The sequence below is a fragment of the Pseudorasbora parva genome, chromosome 24 (genome assembly GCF_024679245.1).
Source record: "Pseudorasbora parva isolate DD20220531a chromosome 24, ASM2467924v1, whole genome shotgun sequence".
In the NCBI taxonomy this organism is placed as follows: Eukaryota; Metazoa; Chordata; class Actinopteri; order Cypriniformes; family Gobionidae; genus Pseudorasbora; species Pseudorasbora parva.
Genome location: NC_090195.1, coordinates 4,969,549 through 4,992,764, shown reverse-complemented (window position 1 = coordinate 4,992,764; position 23,216 = coordinate 4,969,549). Strand labels below are relative to the sequence as shown.

Sequence of the window (23,216 nt, the reverse complement as noted above, 5' to 3'; positions counted from 1 at the left end):
ATAACTGAAGTTTGTTAATTGAAAAACACATCAGTACAGTATGTGTCATGCATGTTATGTACATTATTTGAAGAATGGCATGTTAACATTGCTTACATAGTTGAAATGTGAGGGGTTTTTTCATGTGTTAAAAACATGTAACATTTTCACTTAAAACATACAGTGGCCCCAACATTTCTGGACACTTATTAAGTCACACTTGAAAATGTCTGAAATTCATGACATTAGATACAAATGCTCAAAAGTGGCATCTGCAAACAAAGCTTTTCTTTAATCAGTTGGTCTAATGATGTATGCTCCTCTTGAAATTCATTCAAATTCTGTCAAACTGAAGAATGTTGGTAACCAAACAGTTTTGGGACCCACTGACTTCCAATGTATGAACAGAAAAAAAAAAAAAAACAACAATGAGACATTTCTCAAAATATCTTATGTTACACATAAGAAAGCAAATCATACAGGTTTGGAACAATATGAGGATACGTACATAATGATTGAATATACATTTTTAGGCCAACTATCCCCTTAACCTGAATATGTATTTCTAACCTAGCACACTTTACTTTATGCTTTGATTGTGTGTATTTGTGGTATATTTCTTTAAAACAAATGTCCCTTGATTTAATTTTTTTATATATATAATGCAAAGACATTTTAGTCATTTTATATGGTGGCTTATTTCAGAATATTTTTGGGGGGCCATAACTGCTGTGCTGATATTTGGTTTGTTTTAGAGATTCAGAAGTGTGATGGTGTTAAATTGAGACGTGTCCACAGTGTGCTAAGACAAGTAAAGAACGATATTCTGAGACAGAAAGTAGAACTATTAAACGGAACCTTAAAGTTGGTGGAAAAAACACTCAATCAAAATGAATTGGGAACAAAATGTCTTTGGTAAGTCTGAGACGACGAAAAGAAGAAAATAATCACTGAGTTTAAAGTAAACTGCATAACTGCTATTTAAAAAAAGTAAACTGGCTTCTTTTGATTAATACTGTTTATCATTTTATTTTAGACCCTACATATAAACGATCAAATAGAATGGAAGGACTTCCTCCCTCCTGAAAGGTGTGTGTGTGTGTGTGTGTGTGTGTGTGTGTGTGTGTGTGTGTGTGTGTGTGTGCGTGTAAAAATGCAGAATGTTTCCTGTGATGGGTAGGTTTAGGGGCAGGGGCAGTGTATAGGGGATAAGATATACAGTTTGTACAGTGTAAACGTGTGTGTGAGTGTTTCTAATCTGAAAGTGTGTGAGGATCAGAGAATGATTTTACTGTATCTAATGAAATCGCAGTTACTGTGTTAGAGCTATTTTGTTCATTTAATTTCTTTTGTATGTAAATTTGCAATCCATTAAAATGACAATTCATTTACAATGACAAGTGATATGTCATTTTAGTATTTGAAATAATTTTGTCTATATCTTGTGAATTTCTGTTGTGGAAAAGGAGAGCCTGAAGAATTCATATGGGAATATTATACACATTACTAGAAGTTCATCAAGAAGTAAGTGTCACAAGTGGGTATAAAAGATGTATACAATTGCTGTCCTTTACTGAATCTTTGCTTATTTGTCAATATTGCAGCGTCAGGATACTATTGTGATCAACAGACAGAAGAAGGGAATACTGCCACCCAACAAGAGTTGAGGCCAAATACCGGTATGCAAACAGAGAATCTGCTAAGAGAAATAACTGAATCACTCATTGTACATCGAAAAGGGAGCACACATGCACAAGAGAATCCTGGAGCAATAATACAAAGTACTCAAGAATGGAGTAATGCTACAAAGCAAGAGGGATCTTCCCTAGCCATACAATCACAGGTACAAGAAAGAGGAAAGAGGAAAACAGCACAATCATTCACATCACTAACAGATACAACACAAACATCTGAGACGCCAGAAGACAGAAACTCAAAGGAAAGGACTCCAAGGAAAGGCTGTTAAATTATGTAATTACATAAAGTAGAAGATACTGTCTACAATTATTTTTGGTATATTGGGGTTGAGCCTGGCTAAAGTGCCTGTATTATTCTATTTTAAAGGCTCCTGGAACTGTTTTGGAGTCTTCTTCAACAGATTTAAATGCATCAAAGGTCAAAAAACGCTTTCATTTTCTCATGATACTGCACATCACCACAATATTCAATGATTTTCAAACAACTCGTCGGGTGAATCAGTCTCCCTCAACCCTTTTTTCCACACAGAGGATCTCAAACTCTTCCATGCATTATATTTGAGCTATAAGTTAAGGCTGCAGTCTATAAGTTTTGCCTCTTTGTCTCCATCTTTGTTTGAAACCTGCAATTGCAGTTATTTGTGGAATTATCATCTTTATGCGGGTTGTGCATCGACATTGGCTCCTCAACATGGATTAATCTAATGTTTTGAGGAGTATGTGTGGCTGTCAGTCACCGCACCAGTGTGGATACTGTACTTCTGAATCCCAGATCCTATGTCTTGGAAGTATGTCCAAAATACGAATTGGAGAATGTCATCTGAACAAGTAACATGTCTGCCACTCTTGTTGCATCCTCGCATGCATTACTAACATTCTGAAAAAAAGTAGGGTTTGTATCCTGGCCAAATTTGCCCATAATGACCTCCAAATCACCCCCCTCTCCTTATTCACTTAATCACTTATCCTCCTCTCCACCAATCAGCTGGTGTGTGGTGAGCATTCTGAAACAATATGGCTGCCGTCGCATCATCCAGGTGGTGCTACACATTGGTGGTGGTTATGGAGATTCCCTAGCCTGACAAGCGAGACCCACATCAAGATGTTTGGTCTGGAAACTCACCATAGACAGCTCAATCCGAGGGGCGGATAAACGGTTGTCTTTCAAACTCCCTCTGCACGCGATAGGATAGCGCTACTACAACCAGAGCAACGAAGGTGAAGCAGAGCTCGCTGATAGATTAAACTTTCGCTGTATCTGGTCGGCTAAACTCCGAACACATCTTCCCTTCTTAAGAATGACTTCAGTGCCGTTCTTTGTTCTTTTCTCAGAGGAAAGCTTAACTCCAAGTCTTCCAGAGTCACGGTCAAAGCTGATTCGAAAGACCGTCTTTCGCCAGTTTCTGTGTTTACTAGAAGCACGCAAACGCAACTCGGCTGTCGTCATTATGTTAAGCCCCGCCCACCGACTCTATACACGATGTGATTGGCCTGACCAGAGTTTGGTTTTTAAAGCTCAGAAGTGTATTGAGAGTTGCTAGACGAACCTCGCGGCACTTTATAAACAGTCCCAGACAGCAACATAGTGTGTCCCATATCTGGGCCACATCTGGTACATGTGGATTTAATGCATACTTTTTTTCTTTTTACAGTCTATGGTACTACCAGATATGGGCCGGATATGGGCCGACACTATGTTGCAGTTTTTGTATAGGTAGTATATAAATTAACCTTGTGGCTTGATATTGCTATGATCCTATGTGAGTGACAGATAAGAGATGTTGCTGCTAGAGGGATGCGAATTTATATTTATTAAAGATTACAAGGGCACCTACATTAATAAATAATGTACAGATAAATAATCTATAATAAACATTGCAATTTTCCATAAAAAACAACAATTGTCCATTTTATTTTAACGCTTCAAAATTCCAGATTGTTATGCAGATAATATCATAATAATTAAAATAGGGCCCGTATAGAAAAGTATAGTAAAAACAGATACATTACACATAAAAATATTTCACATTATTTCAGATAAACCTTTTTGCATGAAGCGCCACGCGCGATCTCTGTTCCCTTCGCGCGCGCGCCACGTCACAGTCACCTACCGAACTCGCGTGAGTCCTCCCACCGCCCACGCGTGACATCTGAAAGAAAGAAAAAATGAATTAAATAAATAAACGAGCAAGGTGCAGTTCCGCCTGGAGCCGTGAGTGTGTGTGCGCGTGAATGTGTGTGTGTGTCGTCTGTCTGAACCGCTTGCATTAGACATCAGGAGGGCGATTCAAAAACGGGACAAAAATCACCACCAGCACCACCATCATCCTCATCCTTCTCTTCCTCTGGGAAAACCTGTTCGCACGCGCCAGGGAGATCAAATTAGGCTGCTGAAATTATTTGAGCAAGCTGCCTGTGAAGGGGAGGAAGGTGTAACACACACACACACACACTATAATAGAGTGTGTGTTGTTGTTTCCATTAGCGTTAATGATCTTATTTACTACTCTCTTAATTATCAGCTCTAAATACATCCGTGGAAAACTGGAGCATACATGTCGTGATCTGAGACAAGCGTCGGGTTATGCTTATGGATTAACATATGATCTGAACTCAACCCAGGTCAAGTGAGTATACTGATTAGTAGATGTCTGTATAGTGTGTGTGTGATGTCTGTTGCATGCAATTTTCTGTAATGGGATTAAATAAACTCTTATCTGTCTATATGTTTCCACTAGTGTTTAATGGTTCAGGATGTGTTATACAGTGAGCTTTACTTCCACAACATTCAACAAGTATTGTTTTGTGCTGCTTTAATGCTGGTGTTCATTGTGAATGCATTGATGCTCACCGGCCGCACCAGCATTGATGTGGAATAGCATGAGCGGCATTAGAGCGAGACATCACAGCACACGGGCAGGTGTGTGAAATGAGATGCAGGACACACTACATACATGTCCACATGTTTCGCACAGCCCAATTGAGCGTATGTCCTCCTCACACGACCAGATTTACGTGGATTTAAAAGGTGGAATGGGATCATTTTCACCTATTGGCCCGTGTAAGGCAGCCACCGTGGATAACTAGTGTCATGTCTTTCCTGCAGGGATGAGTAATCAGGGAGAGACGGAGAGAGGGATACAGACAACAGAGCGGTGCTTGTGTGAACTCGTGAAATAAGAGCATGGAAGATGGCAGAAATGGAGGTTTTATTTATATACGGGGTGAATAATTAAAGAGCTGTCCGTGGATGTTGAACTGGGTGACCAGTGGTCTGGTGTGATGGTTATTGAAAGCTCGGACACATGCTTTAGTGGTTTAAATTCATGCAGTTAAGTTAAACAAACGCATTTGCTCTTAAATAAAATCACACGCTGAGCTAACGGAAACTGATGCGTTGAAACATCTGCTAGTTCCGCTTAAAATTGCTGTTCTTGTTTTATGATAGATACGGATTTAATTACACTTGATTGGATTAAAATAGTTGAGCTGTATTATTCTCCATTCTCTCCCATCTGTAACCAAGCAGTCAAAAGGACACTAAATAGTTAGGCTTTTATTCTGTTTGGACCATCATAAGGAAGATTGATATAGTCAGTCATTTTTGAAAGGAGAAGTCTCTTCTGCTCACAATCATTTATTTATAAGAAACATTTAAAATTAATATCAATGTTAAAAACGTAATATTGTGGCGGAAAACGTGGTGCATTTTTTCCAGGATTCTTTGAATATGAATAAAAATCAGCATTTACCTGATCAATGTCTTTTAAATAAATTTAAAGCATACTTGCTTGATAAAAATAATACTTACTGACCCTATAGTGTACTATGGCCAGCAGCCATATCACCCTGAAGCCCAAGACTGGTTTCCCACTGAAGCTAAGCAGGGCTGAGCCTGGATGGGAGACCAACTGGGAAAACCAGGTAGCTGCTGGTAGAGGTGTTAGTGAGGCCAGCAGGGGGTGCTCACCCTGTGGTCTGTGTGGGTCCTAACGCCCCAGTATAGTGATGGGGACACTATACTGTCAAAGAGCACCGTCTTTCGGATGAGACGTTAAACCGAGGTCCTGACTCTCTGTGGTCATTAAAAATCCCAGGATGTTCTTCGATAAAGAGTAGGGGTGTAACCCCGGCATCCTGGCCAAATTTAGCCATTGGCCCCTGTCCATCATGGCCTCCTAATCATCCCCATATAATGACTGGCTTAATCACTCGTCTCCTCTCCACCAATCAGCTGGTGTGTGGTGAGCGTACTGACAAAATATGGCTGCCGTCGCATCATCCAGGAGAGGTTTGAGGAGATTCCCCCCTTCAATGTAAAGCGCTTTGAGTGCCATGAAAAGCGCTATATAAATCAAACAATTTATTAATTATTATTATCAGACACTCTCTCGCTGCTTTCATATCCTGTTGCTGTATGCAAGCACAAAACTCATCAAAACAATTTACAAAACTTTCATTTCCCCTCAAAATTCATCCAAAATAAACTGACAAAACATTAATTTCTTCTTTATATTTTCCTGTTGCTGAGGTTCATTGAGGTTCATTCTCGTGTTACGCAGCACGTTTGAGCTTCAGCGAGAACCAATGAGGTTCATTCTCGTGTTACGCAGCACGTTTGAGCTTCAGCGAGAACCAATGAGGTTCATTCTCGTGTTACGCATCACGTTTGAGCTTCAGCGAGAACCAATGAGGTTCATTCTCGTGTTACGCATCACGTTTGAGCTTCAGCAAGAACCAATGAGGTTCATTCTCGTGTTTTACGCATCACGTTTGAGCTTCAGCAAGAACCAATGAGGTTCATTCTCATATCTGATATCAATGTAATAAACGTAATATTTAGGTGGAAACGTGATCATTTTTTCCCCCAGGATTCTTTGAATACGAATAAAAAGTGTGAGAAAAAAATCTGCATTTACTTGATCAGTGTCTTGTTAGATACATTTAAACTATATTTGCTCAATAAAAAAAACACTGACCGTAAACTTTTGAACTGAACAGAAGTGTACTATCAGACACTTTCTCTCTGCTTTCATATCCTGTTTTAAAGTCTTATGGAAGCACACAATTCATCAAAACAATTCACAAAACTTTCATTTCCCCTCAAAATTCATTCAAAATATATTCACAAAACGTTTATTTCCCCTCTTTTTTCCTGTTGCTCGTTATATTTTACATGTAATTTTCTGTCAGCATATCAGAGACTTCTTGAAGTATTAGCTGTTGTTCTCATTGGTATCTGTAGAATATCTGCTGTTCTCAGACAGCGTGAAAGTTATGTGACGGCAGCGGATTACATGCTGAAAGGAAGTGTCAGGGTCATAGTTATTATTTATTATTGTTCTTCATAAGCAATGATGATCTCATATTGTTAAACCCAGGTTACAGAGATATCAGCATTACAACCAAACAATGACATTTCAGAAGTGGTTGGATTCAGAACACATACTGATCCAGTAAAACTGAACAAGATTTATCCCTTCAGTTAGCAGTAGATAAAGAACCTTGTCTTATAATCAGTTATTCTGCAGAGCTAACCGACTGTGTTTCAGTCAAGACGAGCCTTGTGAAGTTCTGACGGGCCTGTTGACATTTACATGATGATGTCACTGCGCCCCGTCTCTGCTAGCACCGCTAATAGAGAACCAATGAGGTTCATTCTCGTGTTACGCATCACGTTTGAGCTTCAGCGAGAACCAATGAGGTTCAGTCTTGTGTTACGCATCACGTTTGAGCTTCAGCGAGAACCAATGAGGTTCATTCTCGTGTTACGCATCACGTTTGAGCTTCAGCGAGAACCAATGAGGTTCAGTCTTGTGTTACGCATCACGTTTGAGCTTCAGCGAGAACCAATGAGGTTCATTCTCGTGTTACGCATCACGTTTGAGCTTCAGCGAGAACCAATGAGGTCATTCTCGTGTTACGCATCACGTTTGAGCTTCAGCGAGAACCAATGAGGTTCAGTCTTGTGTTACGCATCACGTTTGAGCTTCAGCGAGAACCAATGAGGTTCATTCTCGTGTTACGCATCACGTTTGAGCTTCAGCGAGAACCAATGAGGTTCATTCTCGTGTTACGCATCACGTTTGAGCTTCAGCGAGAACCAATGAGGTTCATTCTCGTGTTACGCAGCACGTTTGACCTTCAGCGAGAACCAATGAGGTTCATTCTCGTGTTACGCATCACGTTTGAGCTTCAGCAAGAACCAATGAGGTTCATTCTCGTGTTACGCATCACGTTTGAGCTTCAGCGAGAACCAATGAGGTTCATTCTCGTGTTACGCATCACGTTTGAGCTTCAGCAAGAACCAATGAGGTTCATTCTCGTGTTACGCAGCACGTTTGAGCTTCAGCGAGAACCAATGAGGTTCATTCTCGTGTTACGCAGTACGTTTGAGCTTCAGCGAGAACCAATGAGGTTCATTCTCGTGTTACGCATCACGTTTGAGCTTCAGCAAGAACCAATGAGGTTCATTCTCGTGTTACGCAGCACGTTTGAGCTTCAGCGAGAACCAATGAGGTTCATTCTCGTGTTACGCAGTACGTTTGAGCTTCAGCGAGAACCAATGAGGTTCATTCTCGTGTTACGCAGCACGTTTGAGCTTCAATGAGGTTCATTCTATTTTTTCCGATTATCAATGTTAAAAACATTGATTACAATATTTTGGTAGAAACGGTGATCAATTTTTTTCTAGGACTCCTTGAATACGAATAAAAAGTGTGATAAAAGAAAAACCAGCATTTACTTGATCAATGTCTTTTTAGATCAATAAAATGTATATTTGAATTATAAAAATATTAATTTCTTTTAACAAAAAACCTTTTGAACTGTGCTATTAGACACTTTCTCTCTGCTTTCATATCCTGTTTTATAGTCTTATGTAAGCACAAAACTCATCAAAACAATTCATAAAACTTTCATTTCCCCTCAAAATTCATCCAAAATAAATTGACAAACTTTCAGTTCCCCTTTATTTTTTCCTGTTGCTGAGGTTCTTTGAGGTTTGTTCTCGTGCATCAAGCATGTTGGGTGGAGCTCATGTTCGCTTATCAATGTTTATATGAATGAAAGCTTAAATTCAATCTGCTCGTGTCTCTTCAGAAATTTTGGACTAAACTGCTCGATTAGTTCCACAATCTCTTTATAAACGTTTTGAAGTGTCAAAGTGGTAGTTGCATAACTGTCAATGGAGGGACAGCAATTTCACAGATTTCATTAAAAAGATCTTCATTTGTTTCTGAAGATGAACGAAAGTCTTATGAAACGGCGTGATGAGTAAATGATGACAGAACGTTCAGTTTTGGGTGAACTACCCCTTTAAGAAACAGTAAATGCTAAAGCAACTCCAACAGGAGCATTTAAGGTCTCATACCAATGACCGTCAGTGGAAAACAGACATCTAAACCTGCATAACCAGAGAAATGTATGGGATTATGAGAAATATGAATTGAGTAAGAGGTCAAAGTTGCTAAATGAGGAAAGTGTATCGTCTTACAGCCAGTGTAACCCCTTCCTCACCTCTGCGTCTGAGAGCTCACCTCTTTCTCACGTTTAACAGCAATTACAGCAAAGTGTCTAGAGAGAGAGAAAGAGATAGAGAGAGAGAGAGAGATTCTCTACTAGCAGAGACGAGGCGCAGTGACATCATCATGTAAATGTCAACAGGCCCGTCAGAACTTCACAAGGCTCGTCTTGACTGAAACACAGTCGGTTAGCTCTGCAGAATAACTGATTATAAGACAAGGTTCTTTATCTACTGCTAACTGAAGGGATAAATCTTGTTCAGTTTTACTGGATCAGTATGTGTTCTGAATCCAACCACTTCTGAAATGTCATTGTTTGGTTGTAATGCTGATATCTCTGTAACCTGGGTTTAACAATATGAGATCATCATCGCTTATGAAGAACAATAATAAATAATAACTATGACCCTGACACTTCCTTTCAGCATGTAATCCGCTGCCGTCACATAACTTTCACACTGTCTGAGAACAGCAGATATTCTACAGATACCAATGAGAACAACAGCTAATACTTCAAGAAGTCTCTGATATGCTGACAGAAAATTACATTTAAAATATAACGAGCAACAGGAAAAAAGAGAGGGGAAATGAAAGTTTTAAGAATATATTTTGAATGAATTTTGAGGGGAAATGAAAGTTTTTTGAATTGTTTTGATGAATTGTGTGCTTCCATAAGACTTTAAAACAGGATATGAAAGCAGAGAGAAAGTGTCTGATAGTACACTTCTGTTCAGTTCAAAAGTTTAGGGTGAGTAAGACTTTTTGTTAAAAGAAATGTATATTTTTATTGAGCAAATATGCATTAAACTGGTTGAAAAAGACATTGATCAAGTCAATGCAGTTTTTTCTCACACTTCTTATTCGTATTCAAAGAACCCTGTAAAAAAAATGTATCATGTTTTTTGCCAAAATGTTAAGTTTTTAATATTGATCATCAGAAACATCATGGGCCTAATACAGTTCTCAAAAATATAAATATATAACTTATATTTTTACAAAATGAATAGCCTTGTCAAATGACTGTCGTTTTAACTTATATGGTGGAAAAGGTGACGTTTGCTAGAAGGATCGAGTGAACGATCTAAGCAACGGTTATATTTTATAATACAAAATAATATTACCCTTTGTCATTAGACACACTATTTAGTTTTGTGTGGTACTTGGAGTTTTGTATTGTTACTGTACTAGCATCTTGCGTCATCTAGACAATGCTGTCTCTCTAAGAAACTTTCAATTTAATCAGAAATTGTTTAATTAGGGGATAAATCACTACTTACTGCTTGCAGAAATACAGTTGCCACTTTTCTTCAAGTCCTCCCTTCCCCTGCACAGCCTGAACATGACGTGTGTCATGAGAGTTGCCGTTTTTGCTATCCTCAAGTGTCTTGTTTTCCTGCAGTCCCAGTTACCGTCAGTTCCGCCTGACAATGAACATGTTTGGACAGATGCGAATGTTGGGGGCGTGCATATAAACGATCCCCAACGCTTGCGTCACGGTTGGGTTTATGTTGAGAAGCACTTATTTTACCGTGGAGTTCTTGATTTACGAGATTTACATAAGAAGGAGGAGGCAATGGTGTTTGAGACTCACAGTATGTGATGTCAATGTACTGAACTCTTATTATTTCACTATGGCAAGGTTAGTTCAATTCTAGGGCACCTTTGAAAATAAATCCATAACATTAATTGCTATATAAAGTGCCCTATAGAACCCTTTAAAGTTTTAAATAGAACCTTTACTTTTAAGAGTGTCATTTGTTAGCAGTCTATTTTAAAAAACATCACTTCTAGTGCAGTATTTCTAAAATCTAATTGACAGGTTAATGTGCAGCACACGTTTCCACAAAGAGGAAGGCGCTCCGCCGGCAGCCAATGGCGCAGTTGCGCGCTCTTTTGTTTGGAGTATAATGGGCTGCTATTTGTGCTCACAGGTAGCCCAGAATGATAGTTTGCCCTTAAGGAAGGAAAAGCTTTCCTACACAGCAGCTGAACCAGACAATATGGAGTCTGCTCTTCACTGCGGTCTGTAGCACGTCGCTGAATGAAAATGTGAGACTCGCGAGCACACACACACACACACACACACACACACACATACAATCACAGTGCGGAGATGTGTTCACAGCTGCAGAAATAGACACAGCTCCAGTGCATCACGTGACGGTTCTGTCTATCCGAGAGGATTTTTATAATGTGAATCATGCATTTCAGGTTTTATTGCTGAAGTATTTTTGTATCAATAAATACCCCGTGCGTGCACGAGATAAGACTGCTAGCAGGCAGGGAAAAGATCCTTTTAATGCTCGCTCTCTCTCTCTGTCTGTCTACCCATATTTCTTTCTGCATCAGTGGATCTAATGTTTTGACCTTTGAAGGAGGGAGCGAGGGAGGGAGAGGAAGGCGTTTATGATGAATGTCTCGATAGAATGGTTGAAATTGTTGGCGTAAAGATCAGATCAGAGAAGTGTGTGTGTGTGAGGTGCAGGACAGTGTGTGTGGTGTCACTGCAAAGGGGAGGCGACTGCAGTACTCTCTGCATCTCTGCAGTTCCCTTCATGTCCGGATGGGGCTCCACTGCACCAGACGGGAACAGCCAGCCTTTAGAGGGGGAGCTGTAAGATGAGCAGTTTTGGCATGCATATCATGTCTATTGCAACTTCCGCTTTCTGTCCTTTACATTATAGACCTAATTTGTGTATGACAGGAATGAAAATGAGGCTATCAGGGATGGAAGTAGCGTTCAATAGATTGCACTTTTGTTTAACAACATAATGATTGTCAAGCAACTTTGGAAATGTAAAACCGTATCGTTCAGATTTTGACTCAATTTTTTCAGATGTATTTTCAAGGGTGAGAAAAAAACATTCTTATGTTCGGAACAATGCGGTAGGTTACAGATTACAAGTTACCCAAATAAAAATGTAATAAGTAGCGTTACTATTTCAATTACTTTATTAATGTAACTGATTGATTACTACATTTCTAACATCTCAACACTGATTACTGTCAGACTATCAAAACCTTTCATCTCTTGAATTAAGATTATAATCATTTCACTTTAAAGCACAGCCACCAAAAATAAATAAATAAAATAAATCATAGGTTAGCACCTCTTTTTAATTCGATATCGTCCTGAAGTTAAATACAGATTTCTGGATTAAATTAATTTTAAATTTCCAGCTCTGGAACACATTTTTTTAATCATTCGCTACGGCTGCAACTCTCAGACAGTTTGTAGCCTAAAGCTTTCAGCGGCTTTAATTGGCAGGCGTGGTGCTCTGCGAGAACCAATCAAAAGCATCCGAATAGCATCGCTTTACTGGGGAGCCATTTTTACAAGATGTACACTCTAAAAAACTTTGAGTAAAAAACAACCCAATGTTGGGTCAAATATGGACTAACCCAGCAGTTGGGTTGTTTTAACCCAGCGATTGGGTTGTCTTGAGCAAATATTTAACCCAACCACAGGATTAAAACAACCCAATTGCTGGGCTAAAACAACCCAATTGTTGGGTTAGTCCATATTTGACCTAACATTGGGTTAAAACAACCCAGCATTTTTTAGAGTGTAATTTAAGTCTCAGCTGTCCCCAGAATGTGTCTGTGACATTTCAGCTTAAAATACCTCACAGATGATTTATACATGCATGTTGTAAATACCTATTTCTGACTACAGTCAAGAACAGGCTGTTTTTTGCATGTGCCTTTAAATGCAAATGATCTGCTTTGGACCCACCCCCTCTCCACACACTTCCTTCCTCAATCACATACTATAAGACATCTGCTTGGTTCTGATTATCATCTATATCGTGATCACTCACGGATAGCACAGTTCTTCTTTCATCATTACAGTTTATTATTAGTTTAAACTTCTAATAGATCATTTTTTTGAGAGCACTTATCTGAAGCACACGCACACAGACAACTGGCTGTCAGACGTCACGTCTCGTAAGTATTTCTCTTGCATCTTTTTTGTTGTGTTTAATCTGTCAAACATACCAGCGTCTTGTTCACCGGTGTTACTTGAGAAAACAAAATAGCGGCGCTATAGGTGGAAACGTGCAGATAAAGGGGCCGTAATATTATAATAGAAACCCCTTTCTAAATCAGAACGGGATAGAAATCTGAGTGGCTGTTTTTTCATGTACACGCAGAGAAAGGCTTAACAGAGTTACTGGGTTGTCCTTTTTCACATTTATTGGGTTTTGGTAGCACCAGGGACCCAATTATTAGACTTGATTTTTTTATTTAATGATATGTCCCCTTTAAATAACAGGAGACATCTGCACATCAAAAACAGGCAAAGCAACAAATTAATATATTCAACATATCCTAGCTTTTTACAGAAAATATTCAGATGTAATCCACGATAATATTTTCATAACTATAATTTAAGTACACATTTTTCTCTGTAACTGTAACTTATTACAGTTGCATTGTATTTTGTAATTAAATTACATAACACTGTATCATGTAATAGCTGCTCCCCAACACTGCTAATTATTTTGCTGATGAAACGCTTTCCGAAAGAGAGATAAAAAACACTTTTGGTAGAAACAAACTCCATAAAACAGTTGTGAAAATGTCCGTGATCGAGGACTTTTTATACAGTGCTTGATTAGGCGTCTAACTTTATTAAAGGATTATTACCGATACATTTTTATTTTGAAGTCAACTAATCGTTTAAGGTATATTATCTTGGATGTGTTTCAATTTACATACTTTTGCACTATTCTGTGCCATTTTGTGGTATAAATAGTGTGAGTAGTGTGTTTACACTGAACATTTCAAATAGAAAAAGTACACTAAAAAACCTGGATGATGCACTAAATTAACAGAAAAATCGATATTGAACACCGCATCCACTCGACTTTTAGCTTTCAGCAGATTCCGATGCTGAATGACAAAAAAAAAACTGTAATATTGTTAAATATTTTTACAATTTAAAAAAAAAAATTCTATGTGGATATATATTGAAATGTAATTTATTCCTGTGATCAAAGCTGTATTTTCAGCATCATTACTCCAGTCTTCAGTGTCACATGATCCTCCAGAAATCACTCTAATAGGATGATTTGCTGCTCAAGAAACATTTATGATTATTTTAATGTTGAAAAAACTTTTTAAGGATTTTTTGATAAATAAAAATTTCTGAAGAACATTATTTATCCGAAATATAAAGCTTTTGTAACATTGTAGCGTTTGGGGGTGGGGTGGGGGTTACATAAATTAATACTTTTATGACAGTATAGACATTTATAATGTTAAAAAGCTATATATTGCAGATAAATGCTGTTCTTTTGAACTTTCTAATCATAGTCCTGAAAAAAGTATTTAAACAACTGTTTTCATCATTGATAATGTTCATAAATGTTTCTTGAGCATGCAGCAAATCATCATATCAGAATGATTTCTGAAGGATCATGTGACACTGAAGACTGGAGTAATGATGATGAAAATTCAACTTTGATCACAGGAATAAATTCCATTTTAAAATATATTCACATAGAAAAAAAGTTATTTTAAATTGTAAAAATATTTCGCAATATTGCAGTTTTTACTGTATTTTGGATCAAATAATTGCAGTCTTAGTGGTGAACAGAAGAGACTTCTTTCAAAAACAGAGAAATTAGTAACATTTCCAAACTTTTGACTGTTCAGTGCGTCATTTGGGACACGACTCTTGTGCTGTATGCACATTCTTTTTTCTGTCTTTCATTTTGTCCTTTATGTAGACTTTCCTTCTCAAAATAGAGTACATCTTAAACTGGCCTAAATGGTTTTGCTGGTGACCCTTTTGGCCACTGGTCAGGCTAGGAAGACAAACTCAAACCAGCTGCTTTAAAGGGATAGTCAATCCAAAAATGAAATTTGTCACCAACCGGTATGACTTTTTCATCTGTGTACTCATTCTGGTAACCCAACAGATTTGGTTCTCATTAACTTCCATTGCATGCACAAAAAGACAATGGGAAGTTTGGGAACCATTCTTCAAAATATCTTCTATATGTTCCACAAAAGAAAGGAAGTCATACATGTTTGGAACAACATGAGGTAAAGTAAATGACAGCAGGGTTTGAAACTGTTGTAAAACATGCAGGCCTCTAACAACTCATACCTGAGATTTTAATGCAGCAAGTTGCTATACATTGCCTGGCAAAATTAAACTGCCTACAGTTAATTATCCATATTACTTGAAGTAAATGATTATTCCGTCTTATAGTATGCCATACACTGCACAGTATTCTATTCCAAACAGCTCATGACACGCCCCCGTCTGCCATTGGTCAGACACGGATAACTCCGCCCCACTCTCACTCCATTGGCTGAGTCAGTGTTGCTGTGTAGGGCTGGTTGTGATGATCAAATAAACAGAGCAATCTTTAAAAAGCAGCAAAGCTTCACAGAGTTTTTCTTTGGAAATCAACCTACAAATAAATGACTAATAGTTGTCTTTGCATATTAGGCTGGATAAAAGGACGTTTTAACATCAACCTTAAGTTGTCAGGTTTTATGGCTGCTCTTACTCATGGAATTCATGACATTGAATGCCTTTTTTCTTTTTCATCTTCACATCTCCTGCATTGTCCCTTTCGTTTGCTTGCGTTCCTCTTTTTCCAGCCCCTCTTTCCATCTCTCGCTCTCTTTTCATGAGCAGGCTTTCCTTTTTTGTTGCCAAGTACAGGAACGTAAGTCTCTCTCTCTCTCTCTCTCTCTCTCTCTCTCTCTCTCTCTCTCTCTCTCTCTCTCTCTCTCTCTCTCTCTCTCTCTCTCTCTCTCTCTCTCTCTCTCTCTCTCTCTCTCTCTCTCTCTCTCTCTCTCTCTCTCTCTCTCTGCTGGTCTGTTCTGCTCTCCCTCCCCCTCTTGCTGCAGTGTTACTGCTAATGTATATTAGCGTCACTGCAGTCCTCCACTGCTCACCCTCTCCATCTCTCCTTCAGCTTCCATTTCCTGTTCAGTGCTAACAGCATTTTTACTTCTCGCCGTGTTGTCTTATTTTGCGCAGGTTCCATGTGTCACACACACACACACACACACACACACACACACGCAGGAGAGGGTGAATGCGCTGGGTAATTATACCTCTTCTCCCTCACCCTGTGTTTCAGGATTTCTCACGCCGCTCACATGATCTCCAAACCTTCTTGTTTTTTCTTGCCTACTTCTCTTTTATCTAGTCGTTTTTCTCACCTTCTCTTTGTGGCCCCCTCTCCCTCCTCCTTCCAAAAAATAAAAATAAATAAATAAATAAATGAAATAAAACGTCACCATTGCTGCTGAGCTCAGTTTCTGGTGCCTGCTTTACACACACACACACACACACACACACACACACACACACACACACACACACACACACACACACACACACACACACAGCACAGTAAAATATTAACCCTCTCATTTCTTCAGCACTTCTGCAGGGATTATGTTAATTATTTTAAAACTTTTGCAAATAGTTTTTTTGGTTTACATTTTAGTCATGCACATGTATATTCTTTATCATGTAATAAATATTTGCTTAATATTTTTCCTAATTGATTCTAATAAAGTCCGATTTTTAATGCATAGTTTGAAAGTACCTTACTGTGTCCACTCCTTCTATTTTCTCTACCCTTTATTCATCTTTTCTTTTTTTTAGAGCGCCGTGCTGCTGGTGCTGATATCAGCCCTGTTCAAACTTCTCACTCTGCATTCGTTTTTTCTTCAACAAAAGCTTCTGCTTTTCATTCATTTCATTGCTCTAACATCTTTCCCCTCAACCTCCATGACAGCTTTTCCCACTGTTCCCTCCACCTGTGCTTTGCTATCTCACTTTTTTAATTATTGTCTTTCATAATCCCTCCTCTGGGTTCATTAAAGTATCACATTATTCCATTAACATGCTCTCTGAGTCACATTTGTGCACCTGAACAGCTTTAAACTCACTATTTCTTTAGTGCTGCACATGCATTTATCTGAAAGCTGTGGCTATGCAACAAAATCAATATGATATACAAAATGCCCCAGTTTTAATGTAAGCACACGTACAGTATTTTAACTTCTGACTCTCTTTGGGTGCCCAATGTAGTTTTAGTCAGTTACAATTAAACACAGATGCTTTTGAAACACATTCAATTCAATCAAAGTAGCCCATCAAATTGAATGTAACATTTTGAAGTGTTAAAACTAAAAAAGTGCATTTTTTGTTTTACTTACAGTGTATTTAAAGTTTAAAAACTAGTTATAACTCAGCGCACTTACTTCTATGACTATATTTAGCATGATAAACTTACCACAACCATATATATACTCTAAACTAATAAAAACAGCACAACTTCACTTTCCATTGCTGACTTTGCACAGATCCGCTATCATAAGTAAATAGTCTTACCTTTTAATATTTCCATCCTCTTTCATTTCTATAGCTCCCTCCTCTCGTTTAAATGCAGTTCTGCAAGAGTTGACTAACTTTCACCAGAATGCCTAGAAAATAATTTGAATGGACAGAAAGTGAGGAGTTGAGTTTCAAGCGGCCGAAAAGTGTGATTATGAAATAGTCAGAATGGAAGAAAATAATACAAAAAGAGGCAGAAAGAGTAATGGAAGAAGGAGAAAGTGCTTGTGAAATGAAATGAAGAGGAATCAGCTGAAATGTGGTGATGTAGTAGAAAAGAGAAAAGTAAGTGAGGCTGGACTCCAGAGTCGTTCTCAGTGAATTGTGATTCCTTAATGCGGAATTGGAGAGCAAGGGATGGGGGGAGGAGAAAGGGTAAGGAGGGGGGCAAACAGTGACGGGATAGGAACAGATAGAGAGCAAAATGGGATGAAGCAAGTGAATCAGAAGCATTTCAAACAGGGCTCTTTACTCCAATAATAGAGAGGGGAAGAAGAGCGAGAGGCACAGAGGCAGGTTTTTACTGCAGCAAAACGCCACTGCTCTCTCCAAACCTATCTCTCTCTCTCTCTCTCTCTCTCTCTCTCTCTCTCTCTCTCTCTCTCTCTCTCTCTCTCTCTCTCTCTCTCTCTCTCTCTCCCCACCCTCCTGCTCAGTGACGCTCGGCTACAGTCCTGTATTGCTGTGTGTGCATAATGAGCACCTTTCTGTCTCCCTCTGTCTCTCTTTCTCTCTCATTCCCTCCATGCAATGAAGCTGCAGTGAAGCTCTTGACTTATTAGCTGCTTCATTTAAAGAGAGGGAAAGAGAGACAGACAGAATTCTAATCAGTCGCAGTAGTCTCTCGCCCTCAGTTGCGTCTTGCAGTGGCGTTGCTTTCAGACTTTCGGGCCAAAGGATGTTAGAAAGCCTGAATGATGGATTGACAGACAGACAGTATCTGTAGTCGACATGCATGCAATTACATTAATTTATAATATTCCTTTAGGTTCATGCATTAATGACTTTCAGTACACTAAAATGATTTTTCAGTAGTCATCATGCTTTAAAATCACTGAAGTATTTAGAGAGACAAAATAATAATGAATTGTTTGATTGCAGTTATATAATGCTCAACTTTATTCTGTGCTGTAGTCGCTCTACTTAATGTTTTGGTCATTTGTGAGTTGCTTCGGATCATCTGATGCTCAAATCTCTTCGTGGATAACTTGCTGTTTTTATGATCCTGTTGATTAATGTGTCCCGTGTTTTCAAAACCCCATCCAAACCCTGTTTACTGTCTTACAGATAAGTGCCAGTTGAGCTGAGTTCTTGAAAAGTCCTGCAGTGTGATATGCTAAAAGTCTTTTATACAGCATTATGCTTTTATGACCTCTTATTAATTTAGAGACTGCATGTGTGTAATATTTGAAGGAAAATGGTGATTTCAAATGGAGGACAGTTACTGTGTGTGACCTCACACTTAAAAAATAAAGGTGTTTATTGAGGTGTGGTTCCATGGAGAACATCCACCTTTCCATTGCATAAATAGTTCTAAATAGTGGCAAAAAGGTTACAAAAGTTATCATTTTAATATCCTAATAATGTCTTTAGATTATGAAAATGTTCTCCACCCTTTTATAGGCACACTAGAAATATGGAATCATTATTTAGCAGTGTATGGCATGCATGCGTCGGTGTCCGTTAGCCGCGACACATGAAGCAACTTTGGCCAAAACACACACAAGGTCACATGGCAACCTTCATGTCACTGCAGTATTTTTGGCATATCAATAGCGGGACCCCCGTGTGATGTGCAAGATCCCCTCCATATACCTTTACTAAACATCTTCCCTCTTTCTCTCCCCCCTCCCTCTCTCCTGTCCCCCCGCAGACCGCTCTTCTCTCCTCCCCTCTCCGTTTTTTCTCCTCCTCTCCCTCCCCTATGCTCAGTTCGGTGTGTGTCTCCTCATTCAAAGGGCGCAAGGGTGGGAACAAGTCGTCCAACAAAGCATGTTACAGCGCCGACATGACTTGCCCGTCGGAAAGCGAGAAAATCGTCATCAACTGCGGCGGCGTGAGGCACGAGACGTACCGGAGCACGCTGAAGACGCTGCCCGGGACGCGTCTGTCGTGGCTCACTGAGCCGGACGCCTTCAGCAACTTCGACTACGACCCGAAGTCAGACGAGTTCTTCTTCGACCGGCACCCGTCCGTCTTCTCGTTCATCCTCAACTACTACCGGACGGGCAAGTTGCATTGCCCCAACGACGTGTGCGGCCCGCTGTTCGAGGAGGAGCTCGCTTTCTGGGGCATCGACGAGACCGACGTGGAGGCGTGCTGCTGGATGAACTACCGGCAGCACCGGGACGCGGAGGAGGCGTTGGACAGCTTCGAGACACCCGAGCCGGAGGTGCCGGACGACGACCCGGCGCTCCCGGGGGACGGCGACCTGAAGCGGCTCTGCCTCCAGGAGGACGGCAGGAAAGCGGGCTGGTGGCGCGTGTGGCGACCCCGGATCTGGGCGCTCTTCGAGGACCCCTACTCGTCCAAATACGCGCGGGTGAGTGTTCAGCACCTCTTTACGCATGGACAGCTCCTCAGTCTAACTCGGTTAACTCATGCTGTTGTCGAATCAATGAACTTAGAACCTGATTTACTAAATCTAAGTGCTCTTTGGAGACCCAAAATATTGTACTCATGGATTAGTTTGCCTGGAAAGGTTTGAAGTTCCAAGGGCTTGTGCGTTGTGCCCTTGAGTTTGAGCATTTAGCTCTTCTTCATTAGTGGTTCTTTATAATGAACAAAGATTATTATAATGTTCTTTACATTATATGAAGAAAAAAAAATGTTCTTTTTAGAATGTTTGATTGAAAGGTTCTTTTGGGAAGCCAAATGGTTCTATTGCAACCTTGTAACAACAAAAAGTTCTTTATTTGCATTCCATGAAGAACCTTTACCATCCGAGGAACATTTGCATTGCATGAAATGTTCTTCACACTAAAAAAAAAGGTTCATAGAAGGTTCTTTAAGGAGGTTCTTCAGTTTTTGTCCCCCTGCACAAATCCTTAGCATATACTTCTGTTGACTCGCTGAACTAACTTGCATAGTTTAACATAAAGTTGGACATGTTGAAACTGAAAGGATGAAGGTTTAAACAGCATAAACATTGATCAGATATCACTGTGCCCTTGAATAAGACATCTAACCTCAGGTTACTCCAGGGGGATTCAAACAGTAATTAGTCACTTTGGATGAAATGAGTAATTAAGAAATCTGTGAACTCTTAGTCCATCACAAGGGAGGCTGAATACTTAATAGTATTTTACTCAACTGTTGGTAGTTGGTGAGCTGGGAGGTCATTGTGCCTTCACTAGTTTTTCTCAAGTCTTTCAAATATACAATGGTGACTGCTGGTGAGTGTGGATATTTGGGAAACGTTTTAGACTTCATTAATCTACTATAAGTGATGCTGCCTGGTGGTTAAATATCTGATTTGGTAACTCAAAGGTTTAAACCCATGAGAGTTGAACTATCATTGTGCCCTTGAGCAAAGATACGTCACTTAATAAGTGTACAGTAAGTGACTTTTTATAGGAAGTGGCTTTGGATAAAAGCTTCAGATGATTAATTAGTAAGTAATTGTTCATTCTGGAATAGTTAAAGATTTGAGCGGGTAAATTAAAAGTTGTGGGCTCATGAACTGTCCTTCACTGAACTTTCATTTAGAAAAACAACAGTCGCAACACTGAGATCTGGAAGGAGTGCAGCAGCGTGTGTTTGCATCTCCCTCATCCTCAGACTGTTGCAGTGAGTGGATAAAGTTGCATGATTGCAGTAGTTGACCCAGTTCAAGCTGGTTAAATGAGCTTTGAAGGATGCCGTTATCAGCCTGTAAATATGAAATCAACACCGCCGGTGGATATTCCCCCAGAATCACACGTTGCATCACCATCAAACGCACATCAGCCTCATATTTATGCGTGCAGCTGCATGTTATCGTGCACCGTTCTGCACGAGCATCCATCTGCAGTCTTTGTTTCAGCTGTTTTAAAGTGTTGCACCTTACAGTAGCAGCCACCATTACCGCATTTATAGCCCATAAACCCGCTGCTCTTATGAATCTTTTATGCTTCCGATGCAGGAAACGCAGATGCTTGTTTCTTAATCGCATCCTTGGTCGTTTTCATTTAAATGCAGGCTTGTGTTTTCAGAGCTAATAACGTTCAATCTGATGCGATTATAACTGCTGATACTGGACGAAGCGGCGGCTGCTTCAGAGACAGGCTGTGTTTGATTGATATTGCACAAATATGATAGACTATCACTCAAACTTTAGCTCTGAGGCATGGTCAAATATTTGAAAACAAATGCTCCAGTGTGTGCATACTGGAGGTATCAGGTTCAGCTGAGGAAGTGACTTGTGGTTGTTACAGGAATTTTGTGTGTGTGTGTGTGTGTGTGTGTGTGTGTGTGTGTGTGTGTGTGTGTGTGTGTGTGTGTGTGTGTGTGTGTGTGTGTGTGTGTGTGTGTGTGTGTGTGTGTGTATACAGAAAATCTATGTGCATTTGTCCATGTTGACTCGCTTATAGGCCATGCAAGTTGTTTTATCAGCATGTTTAGTGATCATTATGTCTTTCATAATGTATGGCTGTCTAATTCAAAAGCTTTTCTCCACATTATGTCATAGAGGTAACTTCAAAGGACGAGCTTTATAGTATTGTCCTCATATACATAGACGAGACGCATGCACAATGGTTGTCTGCTTGTGCGCTCACCGATGGATTGAAACCTGAGGAATGCATCTTCATTGTCCGATTGTCACTCGCTGGTCAATATTTGCCAGAGTTCATTCACCTTGTTGTCAGCCGCGGTTTACTGTATAGTTGTTGCTGTGTGCATGCAAGCATTAACAGGCATGTTTGCATATGGTACACACAATCAATTAGTGGTCGAATGGTAGAGGTCTTTAATCTCCAGTCCTGACTGACATGTCTAGAGATATAGTGGAGCTATATGTGGAATGCATTAAAATTTGAGTCGCATATATAAAATATTTAATATCATTCAAAACATTGTGGCCTTTTTTCACCTCTGAAAGTAATACTTTTATTTAGCAAGGATGCATTCAATTGATCAGTAAATGTGACAAAAGGTTTCTGTTTCAAATACAGTAAAGGCTGTACAAAATACAAAAAAGTCTCAGTTCCACATATAAAGCAGCACAACTGTTTTCAACACTGATAATAATCATAAATGTGTCTTGAGCAGTAAATCATCATATCAGAATGATTTCTGAAAGATCATGTGACACTGAAGACTGGAGTAATGATGCTAAAAATTCAGCTTTTTGTCACAGAAATAAATCACATTTTAAGAATATTCACATAGAAAAGTTATTTTAACTTTAAATAATATTTCACAATGTTTAAGCATTTGCTATATTTTTTAATGAAAAAATACAGCCTTTGTGAACATGAGACTTTCAAAGGTACTAAAAAAAAGAAAATGTGCACCAAACACTTGACAACACATTTTTGAGTAAATCATTCATAAATTCATTCATACATACATTTCCCCATTGAATTGAATGCAACAATTGACTATAATTCTAACTAAATTTCTGCTAAATTAATATAATTGAGTGACTTCAGCAGATAA

General features: G+C 39.2%; 1 protein-coding gene across 7 annotated transcripts in view; it reads left to right on the top strand.

Moving 5' to 3' along the window:
• Nucleotides 1-3,815: 3,815 nt before the first annotated feature.
• The window catches only part of kcnc3b (potassium voltage-gated channel, Shaw-related subfamily, member 3b), a 76,487-nt gene continuing 57,086 nt past the window's right edge, over nt 3,816-23,216 (top strand). For 6 of the 7 annotated variants that reach the window (XM_067434624.1, XM_067434623.1, XM_067434621.1 and 3 more), the window contains exons 1-2: nt 3,816-4,303; nt 19,450-20,118. In XM_067434624.1, the coding sequence (XP_067290725.1) occupies nt 19,501-20,118 (618 nt within the window). In that variant the 5' untranslated portion in view covers nt 3,816-4,303; nt 19,450-19,500. Of the gene's footprint in view, nt 4,304-12,971; nt 13,148-19,449; nt 20,119-23,216 lie in introns of those variants that run through there. The other variant, XM_067434619.1, reaches the window with a different exon arrangement.